This window comes from Haliotis cracherodii, unplaced genomic scaffold (assembly GCF_022045235.1).
Source record: "Haliotis cracherodii isolate W230 unplaced genomic scaffold, xgHalCrac1.p SCAF_14, whole genome shotgun sequence".
Classification (NCBI taxonomy): domain Eukaryota; kingdom Metazoa; phylum Mollusca; class Gastropoda; order Lepetellida; family Haliotidae; genus Haliotis; species Haliotis cracherodii.
Window position 1 is genome coordinate 13148721 of NW_027266269.1, and position 26243 is coordinate 13174963.

Below are 26243 nucleotides of genomic sequence, written 5' to 3' on the forward strand. Positions count from 1 at the left end.
ATTTTTCATTTATTTGTTTATTTTTTACATCAGATTTTAGAAACTTTGCAAATTTATGCTATTTTGCATTTACATTGCAGAAAGGCAAAGTTACTGCTTTTGAATAATTACAGTTGATTTCTGTTGGCTGATAAAACTGTTTGCCAAAACTAACACCACTCACATCATACTGGTTTATTTGAGAATGTGATGCTTTGAGGTTTCTATTTTTCTTTCAGGTGGAGTTTACAGTATTGTGGAAGCATATTTGTTTAAAGTACATGTACATCATAGACAGAAAGGTATGCATAATGCAATGATATATACAAACATCTTCAATAATAAAAAATAGACGATTCTTATTTAATTATATGCCCCAAACTAAAAGGGCGGGTTGATAAAGTTTATCCGTCCGTCCTTCCTTTCCAAAGACATTTGTTGTGTGAGTGCAGTGCAAAGTTGATATGTATATTTTCTGAAAAGAATTATGATTCTTTAAATGTTTTTTAACTTCGAATTATTTCTTTTCACTTAAATACTACTTCATGGATACTTTTTCAATTAGGGGTACAGTTTATATACCCATATTAGAGGTGCACTGCCAAGTTTGGTTTTGATGAGTGTATTTTCTAAGAAAATATAGCTTTTTTCTTGTTTTGAACTTTGAATATTTTTTCTTCAACATTTGTGCTACCTATAACTTGAGAACTACAACATGGATTCTATCCAAATTTAAGGAACACTTTTTATATTAATTGGAGATATGCACGGCAAAGGATGATTTTGATATGGGTAGTTTATGAAACAATATGACTTTTTACATCTTTTGAACTTAGAATCATTTTCTTCAACATTTGTGTGACCTATAACTTGAAAACAAATACATGGATTCTTTTCCAATTTGGAGTAGTTTCTATACCAATAGGAGAAGTGCAGTGCAAAGTTGGATTTTGATAATTATGTGTTTTCCATGTTTTGAACTTTGAAAAATGAATGAGTCATTACCCTTGTTCATTTCAGTGTTTATAGCTTTTCTGCCTATATACGATCCAAGAGCATTATGGTGTTACTGTCTATGCTACCATGCCAGTTTTAGCAGTTTTTAACAGTTTTATGACTTGGAGGGGTGGAGGTAGAACTGCTGAAACTTTTTTTCAGACGTCAAATTATTATTTGGGGGAAGGCAAACATTTTTTTTATGTCAAAAATATGTCCCTTGCCTTGTCATTTTTATTATATTTGTGTCAAGCTGAATAACAGTTAGCAAGGCACAAGGTAGGCTCCTCAACCACTCAGCCCAAGTTCTGACCGAAACCAGAATTCTATTCTCATTTTATTGCTGTATCATATTTCGTAATGGATCAAGGATATGGATCATGGGACATCCGATGCATGGACTATTTTGCTTGTCTCAGCGTTGCTCCTCAATGCTGAATGTATGGGGTAAGGCAAAGAAATATTAAATGTTTTAATTTGTGCCAGGCTTATTGTCTGATGTTTGTAATTTGCAAACTCTTGGAAAAATGATATATTTTTAATAGTGTTGAAACATTTGTGAACAATGTTTTGGAAAGTAAATATTATATCACCAAATTGTACATGTAATTTAAAACTTTTTGAATTTTTTCTTGGTCGTATTTCAAACTATGCATGCCGAGGTACCCTGCCAGAAGAGAGCGCATTTCATTGGCATGCTCTTTCATGGAAAGTGTTCAGAAGGAATTTAGCTTGCAGAATGTATTGCTTGTTACCTGATGTCTTAACAAGATTGGTACACACATTTCAGGCTGCCTGGGAGATAGTGAGGAATAAAGCAGGCGTAATCTGGTAAAGAAACGTTGCGCCAACGATGTTCAGCCAACGTTGGGCTGCCGGTCAAAATGACTTTGGCCCAACGTCTGACTGCTATCTGTGTATGTTCAAATTGTGACTGTTTCAGACACAGCATAAAATTAGGATTTATTAATAAAGTATATCTAAACACCATCCTTGACCGGTTCAATGTTTCAATGTTTCTTAAGTGATCTTCTGTGAAATACTTCTTGAATTAACCCCCCGTGCAAGCAGAGGTACAAGCAGAGAAAGAGATTGAGATACGAATAGGAATCTCCTTAATTTTAATATGTTTTGTCTTCATGAGTGATTTGTTAGGCTAAAATATTGTTAGTAGACGGTCGAACTAAAGCGCCGCGAAACACGCAGCAGTTTATAGCTGCTGTAGTGTGAACATATAATGAGAGTGCTTTAAACATGACGGCGTGAGTTTATTCCACGCATTAAGAATTATTCAGTTCGGTAAACACCTCGGAGAGATTTCTTGTGATTATGGAATACTTATGACTCTTAAATTCGTTTGGCATGCAAGAGAGTGTTTTATTTCAGTAACAAACCAGTGCGTCCACAACGACTGCCATACATGTTTCATACTAAAACAAAATGTTTCCCACGCGTATCAAGGGATTTTATAGGGATGAATTGCATCCTCATCTTTGGACCATTTACCCGTTACTGCGGCCACAGGGGCCTCTTCCGGATCCGTACAATGTGTGCCTGGGGATGACATGTACTGAAGGCGTCGTCACACCATGTTGACTCACATGATCTGATCACAGACGATGCAAACAGATGATGTCGTACAAAACAGATCACGCAAACTACATGTATTTTCTGTAAAAAAGGAAATAATTTTTCAACATTCACACAGGATACCATAACATCTATCACTTCCCCTCGCTATTAATATCACACAGCTGGTTTAGCCCTAGGGTGGCGAGCCTAACAACCGTAATGAATTGATTGCGAATCACTGGCGCACATGATCTCCCACACAGCCATTGATTCACACGAGGTCACCCCGTGGATGCAACTTAATCATTTCTCCAAACCCCTAACACGACTCGGATGTGGCTTGACTATAAAACCATCAAGAGCCAAATTTGATCATTTCTGAGATAAGCTGAGTTGGTACGATTTCATTGTAACTGAAAATATGGTGGGTATGTGATAAATCATTACAGCTAATGCCTATACTCTAGCGTTGTGTCCCTTCAGACAAAGCTGCAGGGGAAGCTCTGTATTAATCCTGACAGGACTAAGCGGGCATGTTGTGCACTCATCTTCTTGGCCCTAAATCCAACAGAAAAAAATAATTATCAAATTTGCGTATAACAAAGTCTTTATTGTTGTGATATGTACAGGGTTCTTTTCAGTTGAATTGTTATCATAATTACGATTATTTTCCGTAACAGATGTAGTAGTAGTGGTACCAGTAGGTGTGTTTGCTTGTTTGTTTGTTTAACGCCGCACTCAGCAATCTTCTAGCTATATGACGGTAATCTGTAATTAATCGAGTCTGGACCAGACAATCCAGTGATTGACATGATGAGCATCGACCTATGAGCTTGGGATACGATTACATGCATCAACCAAGTCAGCGAGCCTGACCACCCGTTTGTCGCCTCTTACGTTAAGCAAAGTCGCCTTTTAGGGCATTAGCTGCTGAAGACATATTCTATCTTAAAATATCTTAAACATGTATTATCTCTTTAATGGAGCGTATTCTGCTCACGTCAAAAGTAGAAAAGTTGTCATTCAGACATAGAAATATAATATCGGAATTAAGACTTGCCCCTAAACATCTAATGGTTATTTACTGATTGCCCAGGGCATTTATACTTGACCTGCCAATAATACGTCGCCCCTTTATGTGCTCAGGTTGAGTGGGACTAATCTGAATACACGACATTGCCCCCAGCCACGGACAGCGAGCCGCCCCGAGCCTTCCATCGAGCTGCTTATTAAACACTTCCCCTTAACACTGTCGATGCTGTCTCCTTGCAGTGACAAGGGAAGAATGAGAGGAAGCACGACATCTTTTATCCGTAATAGCTAGCATGGTCCGATCATAGAGCCATCACCATAGAATTCCCTAACAGGCACCATGGTACTGATGTAGTGGACACGGCACCAATTGATCTCAGTCATATACATGCATTAACCGTTACACTTAATGATCTTGATAAGCCTATGCATATTTAACTGATAGGGAGGAGCGATGTACGACATATATATGGGCATGTGCTCCCACATGTTTCAATATTTGTTGTGTTTCAATTATGGTAGATGGTGTCGCTAAATTCTATTTTGTTTCATCCATTGATTTATTGTGATAGAGAAAGGCGCGTGACTAATACAGCATTTTTTATTCCATAAACTATTTTAGGAGAGATTCATATATGTTCAGTAATATAACTTTTTATTACAATAGTTTCGTAAAAGACTGCAATGACAATAGAATATTAAAACCATTGAATGATCAATAAGTATCGGACCAGGAACCATTGAGTAAACGATGGCGGTATTTGGATGAAACACTTCATTTAGGAAATCACGTTGGTTCTCAGAATCTCCAAATCAGTCTGTACTTCGCTGCCTTAATTCCACCAGGAAATCAACTTGCATATAAACAAATAATCACAAATTGGGCTAGCGGTCTGCTGTAGCGCAGTAATACGTCTAAAGATTGATTCCAATAGTATATCCTTATCCTTGCTCGCTGACTTGGTTGATACATGTCATCAATCCCAATTGCGTGGATCGATGCTCATGATGTCAATCACTGGACTGTCTGGTCAAGACTCGATTACTTACAGACCTCCGTCATGTAGCTGGAATATTGCTGAGTGTGGCGTTAAACAACAAATAATCAACAATCAAACGACGTATTTTCATAGATGACTAAACCCCAAAAGGGATGCTTTTGAAACCTTTACAATTCTCTGATATCCAATGCTGGTAGTATATAAAGGTTTCATTGATTCTCATCAACTAAAGCACGCACATTTTGCATTTGGACGTTGAAACAAAGGGCGAACGTATAATGATTGACAGTATTTGAACATACAGAGCTCTGGAATCAAATGGAACACCAGTTGCAATTCGCAGATACTTCGTAGCAAAAACACCAGTATCCAGTATCATGATCATATTTCTGTGTACATTTCGTACTAACGTAAGCTTTTTGGCTTCCCGGCCTTCATCCGGCACAGTCTTTTGTTTTAGCACTACATTACTAGAGATGCTTGTTCCTCTTGTGCTGTAAAAGAGTTAAGCTATGGCGTCATTGCTAAATATGACGCCATAGACTTTGTCCAGTGTGACGTCATGAATAGTATGACGTCTACGTGCAAATACAGATCATGTAGGAACACTGATTTATGTTGTTTATTGAACACAACAAGACTGTGTGTCTCCATGTCCCGATAACCTGGCGTTGATCGTGCCAACACTAACGTTCACGCCACATTCACACTCATACCACACTGACTCTCCCTCCCAGTCCCAAACTCACGCTACAAGTCATGTTAATCAAGGGTGGCAGATGTTCTATTACAGCATTTGAATATAAGGAAGTTCATTGAATCCATGTCTAAATGTGCAACAGGTCCTTCAAAGTACGTAGAGAATATAACAACGCTGCTCGACCAAGAAGCCAGACAAAGATAGTACAGATAGAACGTCGCAACGCGTCATCTGTAGACGTTCTTCTGTCAGAATCTCTAACTCTACATATTATCGGATGTCACTTACACGTTCTGAGAAAGGTAGGATTACTTCAAGAAAGGTCAGGCAATTGTGCACCAGTCATGTGATACACCTAACACAGGTAATAGGAATTGAACGTCTGTGTTAGATTAGTCTTTAACACAATTCCTATGCCAATTTGACATTTCCAGAATAATAGGTCAACAGAAGATGTCTGGTATCTGCGAAAAGAAAGTCTATCTGAGAAAGTTCATTTTCTTTCATTTAAGTATCACGCAGTTCAGCAGACCAAATAAAGTATAGCCATAAGATGAAGACTGGCGTATCGACCATTTAATCATCCTTTCAACTATTTCCTCGAACATAGCACTGTGAATTCAGATCATATTAAAAAAATAGAGGTGTGAATGATTTAAATATTATTTTATTGTTTTTTTATTGTTGTTGATAGGTCCCAACAAATGCAGGTGACTATGCTTGTCGTAACAGGCGACTAAAGGGATCGGGTGGTCAGGCAACTTGGTTGTTGCATGTCATCATATCCCAATTTCATGGATCGATGCTTATGATGTAAATCACTGGATTGTCTGGTCCAGACTAGATTATTTACACACGGCCGCCATATAGCTAGAATATTGCTGAGCGCGCCGTTAAACAACAAACAAACACAAGTCTAGCAAATGCATACCTTCGTCCAGATTTCTGTAATTTGCGGAAATGTGAGTAAGTGAGTGAGTGTGGTTTTACGCCGCTTTTAGCAATATTCCAGCAATATCTCGGCGGAGGACACCAGAAATGGGCTTCACACATTGTACCCATGTCCGGAATCGAACCCGGGTCTTCGGTGTGACGAGCGAACGCTTTAAACCATTAGGCTACCCTACCGCCCCTGCGGAAATGAGATATGTTTAAAAACATAAGTCGATTTCGATAGGTTTATGAGTAAGTAAATGAGTGATTTGGTTACCTTCCACTCATGAAAATATGAAAGGTCCTCGAGTGACACCCACAGCCAGAAGCAAAAGTAACATGAAATCTTAGTAAGTCACCTTTTCTGGAAAAGACACAAGTTTTATAAAAAACAGTCTTGTACCGCCATCCAGTGACGCTGCTAGTAATGTATATCAATGTCGCGCCACATCTATAACCTACATGTAGTATGTTAAAAGCGCTAAAATGGAACGACAAAACACAATCAAATGTCTACCAGTGCAATGAGCTTGCCTTACAATAATGATGTCACTCATCTTCAGACTGCATGAACCCCTTCGAGAAGAGGTATATTTTCCGTTTCGTGGGAAATATGTATATAGATCCTTTTTAAAGTAAAGTGTGCAGTAATATAGATCCGGGTTCAATTTGTCATGGGTACAACGCATGGCATGAAATCCATTCTCTGTGTCCACTTACGTGAAGTGGACGAGACAGTTATTTGTTTTTCGAGTTATTTTGTTTTTTTCATCAACGAACTTCTACTCTATTATGTTTCTGCAAAACAATCTGGACCGTTATGTAATACTGTATAGGTATAATTCTATTTTCAATCAGGATAACAGTGTCAATAATGTATCTACTTGGTACACAAAGAGAGTATGTAAGTACGTCTCTGCCAGATACGGATAATATACAGCACTGTCTGAACATCGCAGCTAATTTCCTTCAAGCCTGCAACTGATGTTTGCATTGACGGGCCTGTCGGAAACTGTTAGCGACACATTTCCCTTGCTGACACACTGTCATTTCCCAGAGCACACACAGACTCTCGTCTACTGCACTCACGCGTTTGGCAGCAATCCACTTTGCTAATCCAGTCACACTTCTTATTCAGGATTTAGTGGAGATAAAACATTCTCCTTGAAGCCCTGTCTTGGTGTTCGCTGCCCCGTTAAGGATGGACGTGCTATTGCTATATGTGGATTACAACACAACTCACTACTGCTTTCTCAAAATATTTATTTTGAGACCAAGATTTAACTCGTAACAAAAAATATCAAGCTTTTTTCTTTTATCAATATTAAGTGAAACCTCGTGAAACCGAAATCCACCGTACCACGGAATTTATGTTGAATTGTCGTTTTGACGAGATTGACGATTTTAGACAACAGTGCCTATCAAAAGTGTGCCGGTGTTATTGAAGCCAAAGCCCTTTCTGTCACTGTATCCTAAAATGACTATTCCATGACAATGTCCGCCTTTACATCATAGTCCTAGTCGCAGTATAGCAGATGTCCCGAGTAGGACATTATTAGTCAGGGACAACTTGTCCTCCGGACTGCAGGTACACCTACATCAAACTTGCCCTACTATCATGATTCCCAGACGTGCCCCCTTCTTTAAAACTGCTGCAAGTTTGAGGGGAGCGGGAGCAGCGATGTTGCAAGGAGTCATGGCCTGACCTGTTAGGCCTGAGCGGGCGTAGTGATGCTGTTGCTAGAAGTCAGGGCCTGATCTGATGATCGTTAGGCTTAACTTGTTCTGCGAAGACGTCATGGAGGATGCCATCTTGGAAAATAATCTCTTCAATTTGATCAAACGAGTGGAAAGATCGTGTTTTGCGATAGATTTACTTTGCCAATTCAAATATCTTTGAAGTCTGCATGGAATCAGTTAGTCGATGACTTACTTCAAACATAAGGAGTATACACATACCACGTCTAGTTGTTACTCGGCGATGCAAATGCTTGATAAATGGAATCAATCGTGATATATTTAAAGGTATGCTATGCAGTGTCCAATTACTTGAGGTTTTTTTAGCGAATGGGTGAATAACTGAGTGACTGAATTTGGTTTATCGCCATTTTCAACATTATTCCAGTTATAACGCGAGGTGTCAACTTGTGGGAGGAAATCCCGAAGATATGCACGTCCCAGATGTTTACTACTTACGTGAAATACACGCGCAAGGGTATGGTACTGATCCATAATCGGGCGAACCGGGATTCGAACTCACAATCATAAGTGTCTGGTGTACCCAAGGGACGCAACTCTGCACATCAAATTTGGGAAGTCTGGGCCACCCGTGTCTCCTGATTCAACAAATGAATGCTAATATTGATAGATTTGTTCAGTGTCGATTTCACTTATGGAAACATGATGTGTTCAATAGGTGTGTTGTGAATTGATAAGTAGAAAAAAAGATCGTATTGGCTTAGAAAACGTACAAGTTCTATGCCCATATCACATTGGGGAAATGAACGTGAAAGTTTGAGGGCTGTAGTCGCATGGAGCGCCATACAAATATGCATTTCCCGTGAAGAGACAGAATATTCCATGTGTCGAGCGAGTGAAATATCATGTTCCTCTCCTCGAGTGACGGGGGGAAAGGAGATATTTTCACGAGACACATGCCAATAACCTATTTATTATATATTTTTTGTGTAGTTGTCTTCCGGAAAATTGAATTAGTTTATAACAAATGTAAAACCGTGAAACGTAAATTATCTCTACCTGACACACCGGGACGTTTCACCACCATTTCTAAGTGCGAGTTAAAAAGTAGATCCATGTTTTTAATAAAAATATTCTTGAAATATATGAGATCGTCGTTTGGAGCAACAAAATATTCGCCGTCAAGTCACAAAACAGGTGCTTTGCGAAATGAACAGTCTCGATTGACGAGTTTACTATAAATGAAAAAGTTGACAGTTTATAACGAAACATTTTCATGAGAATAACAAACGGCAATTTAATAAGCGATATCAAATCCATAAAAGACGAAGCTGTCATTATTTTACCATTTCAATGTGGAACTAACGTAAAGAGGCAGTCAACAGTTTGTGTACTGGCTAGACACTAACGATAAAGGGAGTTGATTGGCGGAGAGGTAATTCTGTGAAAGACAATAGTTCTGTCAAAGGTGTTATGTTCACCGCACTGAAATATCAAGCGTTATGGTCACTGCAGTAAAATACCAAGTATTATGTTCGCTGCTTTGAAACTATCACCTTCAATTTCTACAATTCATAAAAATAAGTCTTTCACACTAAAATATAATCAAACATCCTTACTAAAAGTAACAACCCTAATATGCTCGGATATGTAATTGAAGGAAGATGAAAGCATGTTTTATAAAGGATGTCATTAATAACTGCTGGCTCAATTATCTTTTAAGAAGTTTTCTTACGGATGCCCCAGTGGCTCTAGTGCATATTGAACGGTTATCAAAAATTATATTCTTTGCCGTGTGACGTGTGACGTGTGACGTGGAGCGATTTTGTCCGGAAGCCATACTTCGATGTTTGTCTGACGTTACAACACAATTGTGACGTCACACTGTTGTTTAAATATGCCGATATTGTTCACGAATGGAAAATTTGGTTGTCAGTTCTTTATACTCACACTATCTTGAACCCAAATTTCACGTAATTAGAGATATGATTGTTCAGGGCTCTAGATCTTAATTTCCTGAGAATGTTCTCCAAACGTGCAGGTGATTGATGAAACACCTGTTTAGAAGACTAATGAAGATCTGGGTAGCGAATAGATCTCCGGCCAACCAAGCGTTGGGTGGGAAGGCTCGCTAACATGGTTGATGTATGCGATGTGTCCAAACTACGTAGATCGATGATCATGATATCAATCACTTGATTTCTTGTCCAGACTCGAGTATTTACAGACATATGCCATATAGCTGGAATATTACTGAGTGTGGAGTTAAACAACAAATAAACAAACCTGTTTAGGACTCCACGAAATTGTAAAGATCTTTGTTCAATGTATTGTGAATGAAGATCAACCAGCGACGGAGCTTGGCTCACGTGCATTAGCGGCAGAGTACCTGTTCCACTGGCATCAGGTAAAGACGACACACAGAGTATAAATCCCGGCTACAAAATGTTATGGCTCATTTTTCAAATATATTCCACAAAATAATTATTTGTCTGTGTTAAGCAAACAAACAAGCAAACAAAAACATGGCATATGGAAATAAAAAGTCCAATATTTGTTATCGTTACATCACTGACTTGTCCGCGTGTTGGTTTGCGCGTCGGGCAGATGACTTTTCAATAATTTCAGGCCCGTGAAGACCGGGGTAGAATAGGTCTTCAGCAACCCATGTTTGTCGTAAAAGGCGACTATGCTTGTCGTAAGAGGCGACTAACGGGATCGCGTGGTCAGGCTCGCTGACTTGGTTGGTGCATGTCATCGATCCCAATTACGTGGATCGATGTTCATGTTCTCATTCACTTGATCGTCTGGTACAGGCTCGATTATGGACAGACCGCCGTCATATAGCTGGAATATTGCTAAGTGTGGCGTAAAACAACAAACAAACAAACAAACAATAATTTCAAAGTGCATAATCCATATTTGGACGACCGCAGTCCGCTTAATTCCAGCTATGTTATACATACTGACAACCTGTTGATGAAAACGTGTTGCCGCTTGTCCAATTTTAGTTACTACGAATAACATATGCAGGAGATGTATTCTAACCTAGGTCGCAAAGGGAATTTCTTTAGCCAACACATGTTGCTTTTCACGATGGTCATAGAAGTACTCCCTTATATAAGGTGCAAGGGAATGGTTTAACTGTTGACAGTATTTGACTAGTTGACTAGATTATAGTCGTCCTCTGAACCTAATGCACCCTTAATTTAATATTTCTCAGTTGGTGTTTCACACATATTTCTTCCAAAAGACAATACGTATCAGAGCCGTTCAGCGTTTGTTAACTGCCAGACAGCTCACCATTATATGGTTTTCTTGAAACAGTTGTCAGTTGTCAGTTAACACAATTAGTTTATCTACTTAGGGTAATGGTAGAACCAAGGACATCTTTCAGTAAATGCCAGATGTTGCCTGTCTTTCTTAACTCGCTTCTGTACTTCAAATCGATCTGTAATGGTCAATTTTTCTATTAAATATAGATACGGTCATTGCTTTAAGAAGGAGAAATATAGATTAGTGAGTTTGATTTCTTCTTTCATCCCTTAAACTCACGATGTAGGTGTTGCAGTAGGAGTTGAATATGAAGCTTTTATGGAAACATTTGATTCCAACGTCTGGTGATAACGTTTGAACGTAATGTTTCATCCTCACGTTTGTCCTTCATGTTTGGTAGCAATATAAATTCCTTGAGTCGCAGAAAGGAGCCCCACATCTTGCCTGAGGGGTCCACGTGCTCCAAGAATCGAACCGGAGGCCAGACCACACACAGGGGACGTATCAAGAGGACAAGAGGAAAATGCTGACTGTTTGGAACTGATACAAGAGATAGAGGTGTCAGGTGGTGGTAAGTTGACCCAGACAGACTATGGAGTTCCTTCCCCACCCAGGCAGAAGGTGTCCTTTAGACTGAGAGGATGGGGGGGGGGGGGGGTGTGTGCTGCGTCTGAAGGAGAAGTTGTGCACTGGGCAGAAGACCCCTCTTGGATATTAGGATGCAGATGGACATTTGCTAAAGCAAGAATATCTCGTATGATGAGCAATCACACGAACTGTGATTCATATAGAGTGATATCTTGTTGGAACTATCACCAGTCTGTCACAATATTCCAATATACCATACTTTGCTTAAATTTGTCACCAATATAAATATATAATAAACATACCATTCATGTACCTCAGTTTGGTTCTCTGTTATCTGTAGTGGACAACGGGTAACACTTACTAGTGCATTCAATCTTACCTCGCCTGACATTTGGGAGGTTACCTGCAGATCAATTATCGTGATGTTGTTTGTTTAGTACTCTGTGATGGATTTTATATGTGATGAGTTTTATATATGAATTTGGTCAAACAGGCTCCTGTGGTTGAACGCTGCTGGCGTGTTCTTTGCAAGTTCAGACATGTTGGCTACTGGGTAGATATAAGCGACAATTGTTTAACGAGCGATCGGGTAGCCTAGTGGTTAAAGCGTTCGCTCGCCACGCCGAAGACCCGGGTTCGATTCCCGACTTGGGTACAATGTGTGAAGCCATTTCTGGTGTACCCCGCCGTGATATTGCTGGAACATTGATAAAAGCGGCGTTAAATCAAACTTACTCACTCACTCACACAATTCTTTAACGCCGCATGAGCACTGGTGCAGCTATTCGCGACAAAGTTTTACTGCTGAATATATACCTGGACGGAGCTTATTCAGTTCCATGTTTTGTGATTAATCACACGCTCTAATTAATGAGCGAGTGACTTTGGCTTAATCCCGCTTTAACAATACTTTTACACCACGCAGCGTCTGCCACAGGAGGAACGTCTTAGATGTTTATCGCGCTGGTGAAAACCACGAGCAGCGGTATAGTGCTGGCACACCTAGAAACAAACAGGGCGACTCTGGCATTCGAACCCACGAGCACAGGTATACTGCTGGCACACCTAGAAACAAACAGGGCGACTATGGCATTCGAACCCACGAGCAGCGGTATAGTGCTGGCAAACCTAGAAACAAACAGGGCGAGTCTGGCATTCGAACCCACGAGCACCGGTATAGTGCTGGCACATCTAGAAACAAACAGGGCGAATCTGGCATTCGACCCACGAGCAGCGGTATAGTGCTGGCACGCCTAGAAACAAACATGGCGACTCTGGCATTCGAACCCACGAGCACCTGTATAGTGCTCGCACGCCTAGAAACAAACAGGGCGACTCTGGCATTCGAACCCACGAGCACCGGTATAGTGCTGGCAAACCTAGAAACAAACAGGGCGAGTCTGGCATTCGAACCCACGAGCAGCGGTTTAGTGCTGCCACACCTAGAAACAAACAGGGCGAGTCTGGCATTCGAACCCACGAGCAGCTGTATAGTGCTGGCACGCCTAGAAACAAACAGGGCGAGTCTGGCATTCGAACCCACGAGCACCGGTATAGTGCTGGCACGCCTAGAAACAAACAGGGCGACTCTGGCATTCGAACCCAAGACCACAGGTATAGTGCTGGCACACCTAGAAACAAACAGGGCGACTATGGCATTCGAACCCACGAGCACAGGTTTAGTGCTCGCACGCCTAGAAACAAACAGGGCGACTCTGGCATTCGAACCCACGAGCACAGGTATAGTGCTGGCAAACCTAGAAACAAACAGGGCGACTATGGCATTCGAACCCACGAGCAGCGGTATAGTGCTGCCACACCTAGAAACAAACAGGGCGACTCTGGCATTCGAACCCACGAGCAGCGGTATAGTGCTGGCACGCCTAGAAACAAACATGGCGACTCTGGCATTCGAACCCACGAGCACCGGTATAGTGCTGGCACACCTAGAAACAAACAGGGCGACTCTGGCATTCGAACCCACGAGCACCGGTATAGTGCTGGCACACCTAGAAACAAACAGGGTGAGTCTGGCATTCGAACCCACGAGCACCTGTATAGTGCTCGCACGCCTAGAAACAAACAGGGCGACTATGGCATTCGAACCCACGAGCAGCGGTATAGTGTTGCCACACCTAGAAACAAACAGGGCAACTATGGCATTCGAACCCACGAGCACCGGTATAGTGCTGGCAAACCTAGAAACAAACAGGGCGAGTCTGGCATTCGAACCCATGAGCAGCGGTATAGTGCTGCCACACCTAGAAACAAACAGGGCGAGTCTGGCATTCGAACCCACGAGCAGCGGTATAGTGCTGCCACACCTAGAAACAAACAGGGCGAGTCTGGCATTCGAACCCACGAGCAGCGGTATAGTGCTGGCACGCCTAGAAACAAACAGGGCGACTCTGGCATTCGAACCCACGAGCACAGGTATAGTGCTGGCACGCCTAGAAACAAACAGGGCGACTCTGACATTCGAACCCACGAGCACAGGTATAGTGCTCGCACGCCTAGAAACAAACAGGGCGACTCTGGCATTCGAACCCACGAGCACCTGTATAGTGCTCGCACGCCTAGAAACAAACAGGGCGACTCTGGCATTCGAACCCACGAGCACAGGTATAGTGCTGGCACGCCTAGAAACAAACAGGGCGACTCTGGCATTCGAACCCATGAGCACAGGTATAGTGCTGGCACACCTAGAAACAAACAGGGCGACTCTGGCATTCGAACACACGAGCGTAGGATTCTGCCACGCCTGTGGGACTCCGAATGCGACTCCTTCAATGATGTGGTCATCCATGCCCCGAACATGTATGCAGGAGAATGATTACTCTGTTACCATAGAGACATTATTCCAGTTTCACACACGGAACTAGTGAGACTTCCAGCACCAGATATGGAACATTGTCGACCCGTAAACTGGTATTCGTCATTCCAAAAGAACAGGCACTTGATGTCCATTCTACCTTGTTTTGCAACTTTTTTGGCATGTTTACTAGTTTGTTTTTCTGCACCTGGTTTGAGAGTAGTCGTAGTCGGTGGGGGTAGTGACGGCACGACACCTATTTGGAAGAAGTTGTGAAAAAGTCGTGGTTCGGATTTTCTCCCATAGACACTAATACTATATAACAGAAACTCCGGCGTCCTCATTTGCTTAGGATCCACGTAGTGAAAACTTATTGTCAGCTGGCTGCAACATTCCTTGCCCTGCAAGTAGAGCAAGACAGTGTTTAGATGAGTTCCACGACGGGAGAAGCGGGAGGTAGCACTGCCAATATTCTAGGGGTTCAATTCCACGGTAATGTGAAAGTTTGATGACCAGCGTTAATTGCTACGGTAGTATAATCAGCGACATCACAGTTAACTCTCAATATGACCACCGTCTAGTAGTATAATCAGCGGCGTCACAGTTTACTCTCAATATGACCACCGTCTTTTGGTATAATCAGCGACGTCACAGTTAACTCTCAGTATGACCACCGTCTATTGGTATAATCAGCGACGTCACAGTTAACTCTCAGTAGAACCACCGTCTATTGGTATAATCAGCGACGTCACAGTTAACTCTCAGTATGACCACCGTCTTTTGGTATATTCAGCGACGTCACAATTAACTCTCAGTATGACCACCGTCTAGTAGTATAATTAGCGACGTCACAGTTAACTCTCAATATAACCACCGTCTATTGGTATATTCAGCGACGTCAAAGTTAACTCTCAGTATGACCACCGTCTAGTAGTATAATCAGCGACGTCACAGTTAACTCTCAATATGACCACCGTCTAGTAGTATAATCAGCGACGTCACAGTTAACTCTCAATATGACCACCGTCTAGTAGTATAATCAGCGACGTCACAGTTTACTCTCAATATAACCACCGTCTATTGGTATATTCAGCGACGTCACAGTTAACTCTCAGTATGGCCACCGTCTATTGGTATAATCAGCGACGTCACAGTTAACTCTCAGTATAACCACCGTCTATTGGTATAATCAGCGACGTCACAGTTAACTCTCAGTATGACCACCGTCTTTTGGTATATTCAGCGACGTCACAATTAACTCTCAGTATGACCACCGTCTAGTAGTATAATTAGCGACGTCACAGTTAACTCTCAGTATGACCACCGTCTATTGGTTTAATCAGCGACGTCACACTTAACTCACAGTATGACCACCGTCTAGTAGTATAATCAGCGACGTCACAGTTCACTCTCAATATAACCACCGTCTATTGGTATATTCAGCGACGTCACAGTTAACTCTCAGTATGACCACCGTCTAGTAGTATAATCAGCGACGTCACAGTTAACTCTCAATATGACCACCGTCTATTAGTATAATCAGCGACGTCACACTTAACTCACAGTATGACCAACGTCTAGTAGTATAATCAGCTACGTCACAGTTAACTCTCAGTATGACCATCGTCTATTAGTATAATCAGCGACGTCACAGTTAACTCTCAATATGACCACCGTCTATTGGTATAATCAACGACGTCACAGTTAACTCTCAATATGACCTATATTGAACTACCCTCTTTGAAATATACCATGGGATCGCCAACCACTGTTAATCTAACGCTATATACCGATTCTCGATTATTTGACAAAACAACGGCTATTTGTATCGACACACCCTGTGGGGACTCCGCCTCAGAATGAGGCCCCACGTACCTCATGCTTGTTAAAAAAGTCGTCTAAATTAGGCATCGGGTGGTCAGGCTTTGTGATTTCTGATTATGTATCTTCATGTTGATCATGCTATCAACCCATGGTTTCTATTGCCAGGCTGGATTTTGCGCAGGTTGTCTATTGCTGCGGCGGCAAAGAAACAAGTAAACAAATCGCGGCGAGGCGATGACTGGGGGACTGAATCCATTCTAGCTGTGTCTAGGGTGTTTACTGAGAGTCAGACTATCCATTACAGCATTGATAACGTTGATAAAAGCTGATAAACACTATCTGGGCCCCCTGGTCAACACACGCGTGTTAAACCTTGCCATTTAATTCTTGTAGTTGTGTGGTTTGGGAGTTGTTTTGTAATGTGGTGTGGTGGCTGGAGGGTCTGGTGTTGCGTGGGTGTGGCATGGTGTGTTGACTGGGTGGTGTGGTATGACGTGGGTGTGACATGGTGTGTTGATTAGATGGTCTGGTGTTGCGTGGGTGTGGCATGGTGTGTTAACTGGATGGTGTGCTGTTGCGTGGGTGTGGCATTGTGTGTTGACTGGATTGTGTGTTAACTGGATGGTGTGGTGTTGCATGGGTGTTACATGGTGTGGTGGCTGGATGGTGTGGTGTTGCGTGGGTGTGACATGGTGTGGTGGCTGAATGGTCTGGTTTCGCGAGGGTGTGAGAGGGTGAGGTGGCTGGGTGGTGTGTTGACTGGATGGTGTGTTGACTGGATGGTGTGGTGTTGCATGGGTGTTACATGGTGTGGTGGCTGGATGGTGTGGTGTTGCGTGGGTGTGACATGGTGTGGTGGCTGAATGGTCTGGTGTTGCGTGGGTGTGAGAGGGTGAGGTGGCTGGATGGTGTGTTGACTGGGTGGTGTGTTGACTGGATGGTGTGGTGTTGTGTGGGTGTGACATGGTGAGGTGGCCTGGTGGTGTGTTGACTGGATGGTGTGGTGTTGCATGGGTGTTACATGGTGTGGTGGCTGAATGGTGTGGTGTTGCGTGGGTGTGACATGGTGTGGTGGCTGAATGGTCTGGTGTTGCGTGGGTGTGAGAGGGTGAGGTGGCTGGATGGTGTGTTGACTGGGTGGTGTGTTGACTGGATGGTGTGGTGTTGCATGGGTGTTACATGGTGTGGTGGCTGGATGGTGTGGTGTTGCGTGGGTGTGACATGGTGTGGTGGCTGAATGGTCTGGTGTTACGTGGGTGTGAGAGGGTGAGCTGGCTGGATGGTGTGTTGACTGGGTGGTGTGTTGACTGGATGGTGTGGTGTTGCATGGGTGTTACATGGTGTGGTGGCTGGATGGTGTGGTGTTGCGTGGGTGTGACATGGTGTGGTGGCTGAATGGTCTGGTTTTGCGAGGGTGTGAGAGGGTGAGGTGGCTGGGTGGTGTGTTGACTGGATGGTGTGTTGACTGAATGGTGTGGTGTTGCATGGGTGTTACATGGTGAGGTGGCTGGATGGTGTGGTGTTGCATGGGTGTGGCATGGTATGGTGGCTGGATGGTGTGGTGTTGCGTGGGTGTGACATGGTGAGGTGGCTGGGTGATGTGTTGACTGGATGGTGTGTTGACTGGATAGTGTGGTGTTGCGTGAGTGTTGCATGGTGTGTTGACTGGATGGTGTGGTGTGACGTGGGTGTGGCATGGTGTGTTGACTGGATTGTGTGGTGTTGCGTGGGTGTGGCATGGTATGTTGACTGGATTGTGTGGTGTTGTGTGTGTGTGGCATGGTGTGTTGACTGGATAGTGTGGTGATGCTTTGTTGTGGCATTGTGTTTGACTGAATGGTGTGGTGTTGCATGGGTGTGACATGGTGACGTGGCTGGGTGGTGTGTTGACTTGATAGTGTGGTGTGGCGTGTGTGTGGCATGGTGAGCTGACTGGATGGTGTGGTGTTGTGTGGGTGTGACATGGTGAGGTGGCCTGGTGGTGTGTTGACTGGATGGTGTGTTAACTGGATAGTGTGGTGTTGCGTGGGTGTGGCATGGTGTGTTGACTGGATGGTGTGGTATGACGTGGGTGTGACATGGTGTGTTGACTGGATGGTGTGGTGTTGCGCAGGTGTGGAATGTTGTGTTGACTGGATGGTCTGGTGTTGCATTGGTGTGGCATGGTGTGTTAACTGGATGGTGTGCTGTTGCGTGGGTGTGGCTTGGTGTGTTGACTGGATGGTGAGGTGACTGAATGGTGTGGTGTTGCGTTGGTGTGGCATGGTGTGTTGACTGGATGGTGTGGTGTTTTGTGGATGTGACATGGTGAGCTGGCTGGAATGTGTGATGTTGCGTGGTGTGACATGGTGAGGTGCCTGGATGGTGTGGTGATGCGTTTGTGTGGCATTGTGTTCTGGCTGGATGGTGTGGTGTTGCGTGGGTGTGACATGGTGTGGTGGCTGAATGGTCTGGTTTCGCGAGGGTGTGACATGGTGAGGTGGCTGGGTGGTGTGTTGTCTGGATTGTGTGTTGACTGGATAGTGTGGTATTGCGTGGGTGTGACATGGTGTGTTGACTGGATGGTGTGGTATGACGTGGATGTGACATGTTGTGTTGACTGGATGGTGTGGTGATGCGTACGCGTTGCATGGTGTGTTGACTGGATGGTGTGGTGCTGCGTGGGTGTGGCATGGTGTGTTGACTGGATGGTGTGGTGTTGCGTTGGTGTGGCATGGTGTGTAAACTGAATGGTGTGGTGTTTCGTGGGTGTGACATGGTGTGGCGGCTGCATGGTCTGGTGTTGTGTGGTTGTGACATGGTGAGGTGGCCGGGTGGTGTGGTGTTGCATGGGTGTGACATGTTGAGGCTGCTGGGTGGTGTGGTGATGCGTAGGTGTGGCATGGTGTGTTGACAGGATGGTGTGGTGTTGCATGGGTGTGACATGGTGAGGTGGCTGGGTGGTGTGGTGTGAATAAGCTGGATGTTGTGCTGTTCTGTTAGTGTTTTTGGTATGTTTGTGGAGTGGATTTGAGATGTGTTTGTTCGTGGGTGGTATTCACAATTTCGTTTCTTATTATTTTTGCAAAACAAGCATATTATTTCTAAAAAATGATAAAAGGCGATGACACCAAGTACCTTGCCCCAATTTGGAAAGTTATATATATCGTTAAATTTTCGAGTGATGTCCTAATTGGGTTTTTTTCAATATGTTCATAGATGAAGCTGGACAATTGGGTATTTTGACAACAATCTCCGAAGGTGTCGGTCTGTTTAGGGAACCCACGGGACGTGGAAATTGACGAGGACTATATTTTTTAATATAATAAAATCCAGGACATATAGCGTTTTAACCCCCGAAAAAAAAACTGAAAACAAACATGCATTAAAGAGATTTCAAGCACCACCATCCTGATGGATATCAAGTGTTTGGTTACAAACAGGGAACATACGTTTTTTATTGTACCCTTGTTCCACCAGAAGTCGTAGAGCCTGTCTGCTGATCACGTAGCCAGCGCCTCCGCTCATGTACCCCCACTTGGTGTATTTCTTGAACAGGTGACCCACATACACCCCCTCAGTCGGGTCATAGTCCAGATTAACTTAGAGTTGACCACAAGCCCCAGGTGTTGTTATAAAGCTGTTTTTCTACACGTGTACCGTCATAAAACCATTTTCCATCTGACCTTAAGGGACCACCATTCTAAACAGAATCATCTTAGTTATATTCAAATTTCCTTTCATGCCAGTACGTTTACAAAACATTTCTAGTACAGTTATCTTCCTCTGCAGATGTGAACATGTGTCGGACATTGCTGAGACATCATCAACAAACACGAGGGAGCACAAATCATCAATAGAAGAGGTAGCAGTAATACCGTGACCCTCTCTTTCCATAAGGGTACAATACATATTTGGGGCATTAAAACACATCCTTTAAGTAACCAAAAAAAGTACAGATGTCAAATATTCTTTAACATTTTAACAGTTCACTTGACTTGGGTGAAAAATCATAACGAAGATATCTGCAGAATTTCTGTTGTACATTACGCATATGTAATTTAAAAAAAAAAAAAAAAAACATCAATGAAAATATTGAACGTATTTACACGCATAAACCTATACACTATTCACCTGACATTCATTTGACATTACAACAGGGAGCGACGATCGTAAGACGTGCTTCAAGGAAACACGCGAGTGCTGCTGCTAAATGACAAGTCTCCGTGAAAATGAATTCCTCATACCTTCATGTCAGAATGATGAGATCCGCCTCGGAGGTAAAAAAATTCTCAGTGGGGGAATAAATCTCTTATACCCCGCCACGAGCAATACAGGCTGCACGTGGATTTCTCAGAGGCAGGATAAACCCCTTATACCCAAGTGTGCTATGTCAATGGAACAGCTGTTTTCTATCAGTTTTGACTTTGTGTTAATGCTTTTACATTGTCACATTAAAACATGTCCATAAGATGAATTCGCTGTAGCAGGATCACTCGGGGAACATGGGATTTTATGAAACCTAACGCGGGACGCCTAAAACCAAGTGTTGCCATAGTGATCCTGCTACAACTTAGTGTGTGCGCCGCGAAGTTGTAACTATGTCTTCCCGTTACGTCCTACCTGAACTGTCTAGGGTGTCACGCATGACTGTGTCCACTCTTGTCGGTGAGCTCTCCACCGCTACAACAGATAACAGACCACTTAATGGAGTGACTCAGCCCTCTCTTTTTTAAATCGTTCGGTTAACGCAATTAGCGACAACAAAGACGATTAACAAAAGGTGCATTGATATTTCAAACTTTTCTGCATAGGTCTTCATACAACATTTAAATGCTTAAGATTTGGACAAATTTGATGTCATCATAAAGAAAAACAATCATGCCAAACTTCAGCTTCCACCGTGACAATTTCAGATAATATTTACTGAGCCCAAAATGCATTTTGAGAAAAAAACAGAGCATGGTAAAAACAAGCGCCAAGTTTACTATTATGCCAAAACTGGAACATATGTCACTAGCCTAAGCAGATACCAAATTTCGTTGTTGAAATTTGGTGAGTATTGGCCACATATAGGCTTTTCAATTAGAAAAGTGTTCGCATGTACTTGCAAAAACAAAAGTAGCCCCCAAACTGTTGCATAACACCACGCATTTTACAGTGAAATTGGCAGTAGTCCTGTAGCCAAACTGCCCAATTATAGTTAAGGTATCCTGAAGACGACTAGAAAATAGCGCTTTTTAAGAGTTTTGATACATGTCATCATTATACAGACTAGTGGGCATGCCTTCGACAACCTCGTATCAGATTAAATGACCTTGCAACCAGCTAACATAATAAAAACCCTTAACGCATTTCCACTGTAACAAAACATTGTCTATCATACAGACCCTAAAACAAATACATCTGATAAGTCAAAGTAAGCCATTAGTAGGGGGCAAGTCTAGATTATTGCACTTTCTGAAAATGAAGATAATCTCTGGGCTCCTATTTATTATATTTTATTAAGATTATTTAACCCTTTTTTCTGTAACATATCATTTCAGACACCAGGCGTCACTCTATGCAGAAAATAAGGTGATCACATTTCCCGGCATGCCCCGGAGGTCGTGTGTGTTGTAACACAGGAATCTCTGGACAGCTGTTTCCTATCAAGCGGCATACGGCTGGCTGCCTGAGGGAGCAGGTAGTTCGCTACAAACTTAGGAAAATGTATTGCTGTCGTTTCAAATTGTGTCAAACAATTACCGTCTAGTGAATCAGTATCACACAACCGTCTAGTGAATCAGTGTCACACAACCGTCTAGTGAATCAGTGTAACACAACTGTATTGTGAATCAGTGTCACACGACTGTCCAGTGAATCAGTGTCACACAACTGTCCAGTGAATCAGTGTCACGCAACTGTCTAGTGAATCAGTGTCACACAACTGTATTGTGAATCAGCTTCACACGACTTCCGTCTAGTGAATCAGTGTCAAACAACTTTCCAGTGAATCAGTGTCACACAACTGTCTAGTGAATCAGTGTCACACAACTGTGTTGTGAATCAGCGTCACACGACTTCCGTCTAGTAAATCAGTGCCACACAAGTACCATCTAGTGAATCAGCATCACACGACTTAGGTCTATAAATCAGTGTCACACAACTGTCTAGTAAATCAGTGCCACACAAGTGTCTAGTAAATCAGTGCCACACAACTGTCTAGTAAATCAGTGCCACACAAGTACCATCTAGTAAATCAGTGCCACACAAGTACCATCTAGTAAATTAGTGCCACACAAGTACCATCTAGTAAATCAGTGCCACACAAGTACTATCTATTGAATCAGTGCCACACAAGTACCATCTAGTGAATCAGTGTCACAGACGTACCATCTAGTAATTCAGTGCCACACAGGTACCATCTAGGGAATCAGTGTCACGCAAGTACCATCTAGTTAATCAGTGTCACACAGGTACCATCTAGTGAATCAGTGTCACACAAGTGCCATCTAGTGAATCAGTGTCACACAAGTACCATCTAGTAAATCAGTGCCACATAACTGTCAAGTAAATCAGTGCCACACAACTGTGAAGTAAATCAGTGCCACACAAGTACCATCTAGTAAATCAGTGCCACACAAGTACCATCTAGTGAATCAGTGCCACACAAGTACCATCTAGTGAATCAGTGTCACACAAGTACCATCTAGTAAATCAGTGCCACATAACTGTCGAGTAAATCAGGGCCACACAACTGTGTAGTAAATCAGTGCCACACAAGTACCATCTAGTAAATCAGTGCCACACAAGTACCATCTAGTGAATCAGTGTCACACAAGTACCATCTAGTAAATCAGTGTCACACAAGTACCATCTAGTGAATCAGTGCCACACAAGTACCATCTAGTAAATCAGTGCCACGCGAGTACCATCTAGTGAATCAGTGCCACACAAGTACCTTCTAGTGAATCAGTGCCACACAAGTACCATCTAGTGAATCAGTGTCACACAACTACCATCTAGTAAATCATTGCCACACTAGTACCATCTAGTGAATCAGTGCCACACAAGTACCATCTAGTGAATCATTGTCACACAAGTACCATCTAGTAAATCAGTGTCACACAAGTACCATCTAGTAAATCAGTGTCACAGACGTACCATCTAGTAATTCAGTGCCACACAGGTACCATCTAAGGAATCAGTGTCCCGCAAGTACCATCTAGTTAATCAGTGTCACACAAGTACCATCTAGTGAATCAGTGTCACACAAGTACCATCTAGTTAATCAGTCTCAGACAAGTACCATCTAGTAAATCAGTGCCACACAAGTACCATCTAGTAAATCAGTGCCACACAAGTACCATCTAGTAAATCAGTGCCACACAGGTACCATCTATGGAATCAGTGTCACACAAGTACCATCTAGTGAATCAGTGTCACACAAGTACCATCTAGTGAATCAGTGTCACACAAGTATCATGTAGTGAATCAGTGTCACACAAGAACCATCTAGTGAATCAGTGTCACGCAAGTACCATCTAGTGAATCAGTGTCACACAAGTGTCATCTACGGAATCAGTGTCACGCAAGTACCATCTAGTGAATCAGTGTCACACTAGTACCATCTAGTGAACCAGTGTCACACAAGTATCATCTAGTGAATCAGTGTCACACAAGTACCATCTAGTGAATCCATGTCACACAAGTACCATCTAGTGAACCAGTGTCACACAAGTATCATGTAGTGAATCAGTGTCACACAAGTACCATCTAGTGAACCAGTGTCACACAAGTATCATGTAGTGAATCAGTGTCACACAAGTACCATCAATCAAACAATGGAACCAGACATGTAACTCTTTAAAAAAACATTTGTTTTAACTTTACAGACTCCAAGTAAGGATAAGAATTTAAGGATAAACAACTCCTTTATTACAATTACAATTTATTACAATTAAGAGCGATGTTTCGGTGTAGGTTGATAACGGTGTTAGAACCTACTCCTAATTGTAATAAAGAAGTTGTTTATCCATAAATTCTTATCCTTAGGTAGTGCTCCAACTTCTAAATGCCTATCAAAGAAGTTTACCGACTCCAGTCTCCTCCAATTGCCCAAGCCAACACCACAAAACACAAAACAAGATCTCCGTCACCTTGGGAACGAGTGTCGGTGTACGTGGCACCCATCCACAGAATAAAGGGCAGCCTAGCACCAGGAAACAGTATCCTCTGTACATCCTTCCAGGGACGTCCTGTTGACGGATCCTGCAACAACAAACACACACTGCTGACTGGCGGCTAGGTGCAGTGAGAGAAGGTTGACCCATCCCGGACCTGGCTTCTACCAGCAGGCCACTGACGAGATAGGACACGGTGGAATGTGGTAAAGTGAGACCAGTTCAAACTTTACCTGGGGCACATTGTTCTCAAATCATGGTTATTATAATGTCAGTTTAACTCGTAATCCGAAAGTTAGTAAATGAGCTGTTATAATTTTGTCGCAGGGTCAATACATCACCATAATGTAGGAAACCATTCTATAATTGGTTACTTGGTTACTTCCAAGTGATGGTACTTCCGTCATTGTGACGTCATATAATTGTGGTGTAATTTTCCTAACAGATAATAATATTATTTTTCTTTTGAACTTTAAGTGGATATTTTCAATCATATTTCAGTTTTCAAATATCCACATTTTACTGATCCGTAGGTTAAGACTGGCGTTACTGTAGCGTCGAATAACTTCATAACTTGAGCGGGCAGTTAATGGACAAATTATAATACCTAGGTCTTCACTCTTCTATCATCACCACAGAGCAAAGCGAATAACTTCACGTAGATATTTATGTGGTCTTCTTCGAATACAATCCCATCACAGTTATTGAACTTCTTTGAGAGGCATTTAGAAGTTGAATGAGTGAGTTGGGGTTAACGCCGCTTTTAACAGTATTCCAGTTATATCACGGCGTGTCAGCTTTATGTGGGAGGAAAGCCCGAAGTGATGCAGGCCTCATACGTTTACCACTTCGGTGAAACCGGGATTCGAACCCTCAATCATAGGTTTCTGGCCTGCCCAAGGGACACAACTCTGCATTCCTTCAGTAGCTAATGTGTCCCTATCAGATCTATACCAGTAACTATTCATACAGTAGCTAGAGTGTTACTATCCGACCTATATCAGTAACTATGCATTCAGTAGCTAGTGAGTGACTATCAGTTTGTTGTTTAACGCCGCACTCAGCAATATTCCAGCTTTATGACGGCGGTGTCTGAGTAAAGTCGCCTTTTACAGCAAGCATGGGTTAATGCAGACCTATTCTAATCCGGATCTTCATGGGTCAAAAATTGGACCAAACTGTTCGCACACCCAAAGCCCAAGTCCAGCAAAGGTTCTGATGTGATATTGAACATCTTATGAGGGAGTGATTATTGCTCCGGAAGTGAAACCAACCTTTTCGCAAGATAAGAGACCCTTGTCAGCCTTGGAGTGAGTGAGTGAGTTTGGTTTTACGCCGCTTTTAGCAATATTCCAGCAATATCACGGCGGGGGACACCAGAAATGGGTGTCAACCTTGGAAACCAAATAGAAATAAGTATACTACTGAAAGTAAAAGGAACTTTCAACACTTTACTAGTGTGTACACACAGTTTACATGTCACGATCTGGGAAAATCCAGCCCAGTTATCTAAGTATCTATCTCGAGACATCTAGGTACATGTATCAAGCTTGGTTATGCAATCAGCATTCATAACGAGTTTCTGTAGGGTCAGTTGCTGGTCCAGTTTACCCACATTATTTTCCCTTCCGCCCAGCCTTTTCTGTCACGCAAAAAGCCCAAAACAAAACAAGTCTAGATTTTCCTCA

At 42.6% G+C, this 26243-nt stretch overlaps 1 protein-coding gene across 1 annotated transcript in view; it reads right to left on the reverse strand.

Moving 5' to 3' along the window:
• Positions 1 to 24463: 24463 nt before the first annotated feature.
• The window catches only part of LOC139460228 (glycoprotein-N-acetylgalactosamine 3-beta-galactosyltransferase 1-like), a 32704-nt gene continuing 30924 nt past the window's right edge, over positions 24464 to 26243 (reverse strand). Inside the window, exon 5 of the mRNA XM_071241737.1 lies at positions 24464 to 24643. Coding sequence (XP_071097838.1) covers positions 24464 to 24643 — 180 coding nt within the window. The remainder of the gene's footprint in view (positions 24644 to 26243) is intronic.